This window comes from Oculina patagonica, chromosome 12, assembly GCF_052425735.1.
Source record: "Oculina patagonica isolate OP01 chromosome 12, crgOcupat, whole genome shotgun sequence".
In the NCBI taxonomy this organism is placed as follows: domain Eukaryota; kingdom Metazoa; phylum Cnidaria; class Anthozoa; order Scleractinia; family Oculinidae; genus Oculina; species Oculina patagonica.
The window spans coordinates 8,895,623-8,901,726 of record NC_135769.1 but is presented as its reverse complement, the minus strand read 5'-3'; the positions used below and the strand labels follow the sequence as shown (position 1 = coordinate 8,901,726).

General features: G+C 34.7%; 1 protein-coding gene across 2 annotated transcripts in view; it reads left to right on the top strand.

Moving 5' to 3' along the window:
* Nucleotides 1-1,255: 1,255 nt before the first annotated feature.
* LOC144633309 (uncharacterized) overlaps nt 1,256-6,104 on the top strand; it is a 38,234-nt gene continuing 33,385 nt past the window's right edge. For both annotated transcript variants that reach the window (XM_078492176.1, XM_078492175.1), the window contains exons 1-4: nt 1,256-1,349; nt 4,011-4,031; nt 4,920-5,054; nt 5,891-6,034. In XM_078492176.1, coding sequence (XP_078348302.1) covers nt 1,310-1,349; nt 4,011-4,031; nt 4,920-5,054; nt 5,891-6,034 — 340 coding nt within the window. In that variant the 5' untranslated portion in view covers nt 1,256-1,309. The remainder of the gene's footprint in view (nt 1,350-4,010; nt 4,032-4,919; nt 5,055-5,890; nt 6,035-6,104) is intronic.

The window sequence follows — 6,104 nt, the reverse complement described above, 5'->3', positions numbered from 1 at the left end:
AATTATCATGATGATTGTATAATTACTTTTTAAGCTTTATCAGTGTGTGCCAACCCATTTGAATTTGTGATGTTGGGTTTTTAAAAAGACGTTTGTGATTTAGGACCCCTAACTTTTAGTGGAGACATTTGTTTTTGGATCTTTATATTAAAAAGGTAACATTTGTATAAAGGAAAATTTTGTGTTTAAAGTGCAATACTATTTGATAAACATTTGTTTGTTTACTGTCTGAGTGGTCGAATATTGAGTTGACTTCAATTCATTCTGCCTTTGGCATAATCACGAAAAACATGTGCAACAGAAGAAGACACACTTCCGCTTATACTTTTCGTGTGTGTGTAAACCAGGGTTTTTACTTTAACCATCCAAATTTGTGTCGTTTGTGTTTGAGTTTTGGAATCTTTGTGCAATAAGAAATTCAGTATATATTTAGCATATTCCGTGTATACAGCTAATTGGAGAAAGGTTGTCGGAAAAAAAAGCACAAAAGTGCACGTGACGAGACCGACAGGTAGTTTGGGTAGAAGTAGAGAGCTACTGCACGTGCTGAATCTAATAAGATAGCGACAGTGACAAACGCGAAATTACACGTTCTCTTTCTCTTCAGACATGTGGAAACAAGGCAAATTTAGCCACGCTTAATTTTAGAAGAATTTTTAAATCTCAAAGACATGCGACAGTAAAAGTAAAGCTACAGAAAAAGGCCTCCTGAGAGGAAACAAAAAATCTTCACGTGCAAAAATACAAACTTTTACATTTCCTTTAGGCCAATATGCAAAATTCATGTGAATACCCAGACCACCTTTCGGTCTTGTCGCGTGCATTTTTGTATTCTTTTCGACAACCTTTTTCGAATTAGCTGTATTTATTTAGGTTTTTTTACCTTCACAGCTCAAAAATGTCAAAGTTGACTGGCGGTAAAGAAAGACCCGACGAACAGCACGTACATGTTATGTTGTTATCAGCGATAACGGTTAAAGCTTGCATTATTATCCCAACTTGTGACAACCGATAAAATTCGAAATGTTAACTGTGCTGATTTTGGAAACTGTAAATGAAATAAGAGATACGATTAAACAGTTTTCTCCTAAGCGCAAACATTTATTTATTTAGAGATCTAACAGTCTGGATAATTTGACATGATCGCTAATATCACAGACTAAAACCATCTGAATGCATGTTTTTCTACAACTATGGTTTCCATAGATAGCACTGAGTCATCAGGTGCTAAAGGACGTTTAAGCTTGAGCATAACCGCTTTCTGCACAGTCGACGTTTGCTTCTGGACCAAGAAACAGTACACGACAAAATGCAGACCACAGCAATTCTCCTTTTATTTTTGGGCGTAGGTAAGAAGCAATGAAGGTTTTCTTCTTTGTGAGACGTAAAATTCCGATATTAACCTATATACCGAATTTATCCCTGTATTTATTTATTATAAAATAATTTCCGCTTAATGTTTTGTTCCCGAGCCAAATTTAGAATTATTTCCTTTTTGTTATCTGTACAGTTTATACCCAGAGATGCGTTCTGATCAAAGAGAATATTTGTCTGTGATGGGGCGATACTTAGCTTATTTGTTTTTCACCGTAGTGTCGATACTCTCGAATTATTTTCTTTTGTTTTAACGGCAATTTAATTTTCATTGTATGAACCAGATTTGCCACCAGGGTTAATTTGTCACAGCCTGTTAAGACGTTGAGGATTTATTTGACTATGAAAATGTCTAAATTTGTATAGGAAGCAATTCATTGTGCACAGTCGGAGTCATGATTAATTTCGCACAATATTTTCTACCTGTTCCATAAATTTGCTTGTATTTTTAAGCGCACTTCTTGGCCGGTGACATAGGGCGTTGTTTTTCTTTAAAATTCCAAAAAAGTGTCGCAAAGAAATCCCTTCTCGAGCTTTGAAAGCATACAGTATATTAAAAAAAAAAACATCAAATTTAATCCACCTAGAAGCTGCCAATGGTTTATACAGTTTGTCTATTTCCTTTGACGCGAGGCAACATTCAACAAATAAATTAACCATAAATTCATTAAGAACACCCTAAAACCAAAGACGTGTCGCTTAAGAAATCGTTTCTCGTGGTCCCAACAAATGAAATTAATGCAAAAGGGAAATCAAAAGACGGAGCTTCAAAAAATGAACGATGATATAGAAATCACTCTAAGGTTTGTACTATAATTAGCTGCTGGCTTGTTTTCGATTTGTTTCTTTCTGTGATGAAATCCATGATTCAAAAATCAATTCAAACTGCTTTTCTCAAACGCTAGTGTTTAAAGTTTGTATTGCCATTTAAAGGTGTATTTTAAAGCAATTTGTACAATTTACCAAAGCGAAGCGATGGTCTCAGTTAACAGAAATTGCCACGCCACGTCGAATATGTAAAACACGTTTCGTACGATATTGTCTGAGGCAAAAAATGAATTTATTAATAACAAACACCAAAATGATCATTAAAACTCCAGCTGAATTAATATTAAATACAAACCAAACAGAAAACAGACTAGCCAATAGTGACTCCTTGCATTTACGTGCATAATATCACGTCGCGATTTTTTATTAACATATTTCTCAAACTGATATAGCACGGAAATTTCAAACCGCGAATAAAATCAAACTCTATTGCCTAACCGTGTTTCAATTGGCCTCACTGAAAATCGTACTGGTCTTAAATAGAAGCCTTCTAAACCTTAAAAAAGCTTTTTATCAGGCATCAGTCGTTTTGTTTTATTTTGGCTTATTTAGCATTTTTCCAGGCGTTTGGTTTGTACGGGAGCAACGCGACGAACGGCGACGAGTTAAAAACAAAAATTCTTTTTTTTTTTTTTTTTGCGATTTTTTGTTAAGATCGAACTGATTTTATTACACATAACGGCTCTTCGCCATGCAAGATAACAAAGTAATCCATTAAGATCGCGGATGTTCTTCTCTCTACAAAAAACAAACACTTCTAAATTCCAATTCGATCTAGAAACATTGGACGAATATCCACTCCGTGGATGCACTACTGATAACTCCATTTACTTCCATTATATTTTATTTTATTTCATTCTATACCCTCCTCGATTTTCGAAACAGGCAGCCATTTCATCAAGTATCGTCTTTAAAAAAATTCATCATCAATGTATTCTTCTTCAATTTTTTTTTATCTTTTGTCAAAGAATTAAACTACAACTTCGAGACTAAAACATTTATAAACATCAATGTCTTTAAATAGCGGACGATATTCACCTCAGCTAGTTTCACTGCAAAACAAACAAAAAACAAACAGGCCAATTGACTCGTCGCATTTAAAGTGTTTGATAACACATTGCTTGTTATTATTAACACAATTCTTAAAGTTAAGTACAAAATAAAAAAAAAATTGTGCTGGCCTAAAATCTATAAACTGAACCTAATAAAGCTGTTAATTAGGCATCAGTCGTCGTCTAAAAACGTTTTGTTTCAATTTGGTTATTTACAATGAATGTAGCTCGACGCCCATGAAAAGCACTGTCTCTCTGGAATAAAATATCTCCCATGATATTCAAGTGGATCTAAATTTCTCAGACAAAAATGGCGGATCATCGATTGGAAAAGGCAGAGCAAAATATGGTGTCATAGTATTTTTTAAATAGAAAATAGTCTGAGTAGCTGCCGCCAAAAATCGACGCAAAAAAAACAACAACATTCACGTGTGAAATGTCGCCAGCCACGCAGGCCAACCATCCGTAGTGCGCACTCCGCAATAAAGTTGATTCAACAACACTGAATACTGTATATAACGCAGGAAGCACTCTCTTTAGGCAACCTTTGGTGACCCAGAGTGGTAAAGAACACAATCTGGTAAAATCCAAATCATTTTGGGCGCTTTAATCTCCAGAAATTGTATCATTTGTGTCATGCAATCAGGCAAGAGACCTCTGTATCGATAGTTTTTCCTTAATAAATTATAATTTCTTTCCTTTTTATTTGGTATGAAACTAAATTAACTCCTTTCCCTTTTTTTTCTTCATTTACAGGGTATTCGCTGGCACAGCCAGGTAATGTTACTTTTACATATTTGATTTTAAACGTTATGTTGGTGAGATGAAAAAAAAAAGCTTATTCTAAGCCCCAATGATGTCCAAGTAAACTAAGAAAAAAGGCGCTTTGTCCAAACTTTTCAAACTCTCAATTTTCATTGTTACACTACGAGTTTCATAGGAAAGATATCCTCTGTAACCTACGATCCAGCCAAATCGAAGGGTCTTTTTTTATAATAACTTGTTTAACGGCTTAAGCGTTGGACAAAAGCAGACCTGCCCCCAGCAGTCTGTGACCATCACGTTTAGTCTTCCAGTTCACGCCCTTCCAGTTTACCTTAATCAAGAAAGTTTTTCTTCTCCTAATTGTGAAAGTTAGTAAGTGAGTATTTTTTTTTTTTTTTTTTTTTTCTTTTTTTTTTTTTTGTGTTTTTTTTTTTTGTAAATTTTTTTTTTTTAAAAAAAATTTTTTTTTTTTATTTTTATAATATTAAAAAAAATATATATTTTTTTTTTTTTATTTAATTAATTTTTTTTTTAATTTTTTTTCCCCGACAAATCAAAAAAAAAAAAAAAGAGCGCGGAAAGAAAAATTTAACATTCCTTCTGGCAAGCAGGCGGGCAAAGAGGGATGTATGAAATAAAGGCTAGTAAGTAAGTAAGTAAAAAAAAATATTTCAGTGTCTATGTATTACGTGAAAGCGTTTGTGAGAAGTAAAGCGATCATGGTCAATTTTTTATAGATTTTTGCCACATTTCAGTTCGTCTTCACAGCCCTCATTATGCATGATTGCCTGCTTACATTTCTCTCGTGTCCGAAAGGTGTCTGACTTGAGAATTGCATGTTGACTAGCCGCTAGTTTCTTCTACTGAATAATATCGAGCTATGGTTTGTTTCCAATATAGCTGGCAAATGCAGCGTTAAACCTGAAGACCGCAACGATTGTGGGTGGTACGGGATTGACAAGAACAAATGTCAAGGCCGAGGCTGTTGCTATGACGACACTGTCAAAAACGCCAAGTATTGTTTCTATCCAACTGGTTAGTACACAGTAACAAAAAAAAAAAAACTTCTTAATGGTTGTCCATAAAAATTGTCCGCGGCTGCTTAAAGGGTCTGTGTCATGGCTGAGTTAGGTTTTAAGATAAGATAAAAACTTTATTACCGTGTCTTTGTGTTTAGCCCTTATGGACTAATTGGGGACACAATTAAAATACCTACCTAATACCTTTTTTTATATTACTTTTGCCAAATACTCGCTATGAAGCTTAATGTTTGCAAAGACATTTCTTCTATGGATCTTAATGACTAAACCTTAGTTTTTACAACCAAGCGTGTCTCCCGGGCGGTATAAATTAAAATTAAGCAAACAAGTTTAAATTTAAAAACTGTTCAGCCTGACAGTATTTCAAAAACCCATATCGCAATCCGTTTCAATCTTCTTCACTTTTGGCCATCCGTACCTTCTTTTTTATTTTCATTAATATGTTATTGAAATATTCCTTTTTCTGGTTTAAGCGCTTATTTTTACATTTCACCGAATTTGGTGGCCATTTTCTTTGCCTAATTTTGTCTAAAATCCGTGACACGGCTCCTTTAAGGAATGCGCTGGGCTGGCTTTCTGAAAAGGAACAATTATACAAAGGTTGTGTGGGAGTTCAATCGGTGTTTTGTCGAGGCCCTTAAATATAAGTAGAACTGTCCGCTTATGGGCCAGGAGTGTCTCATAAGAGAGCTTCAATTATATTATATCCTTTGTCTGCTACAATCTATTTAAAATGTTCTTTGTTGTGTACTGTTTCTTTCACTACTGGAAGTGCGTGCAGATATCGCGCGCATTATTTCAACATTTCAATTAATTTTTTTCTTTTAACAGATCACAAATGCTACGGGATTGACCCCAAAATGCGAAAAGACTGTGGCTACTTTGGAATACAACGGGAAGAGTGCGAGAACAAACGAAGTTGTTGTTTTGATCACACGGTACCAAATGTGCCGTATTGCTTCTTTGGAAAGCCAGGTATAGATGACTACATGGATTATTTCTTTACTTGTGTGTCCAAAAAAATTGTCTGGCCTGGGAATTGCGT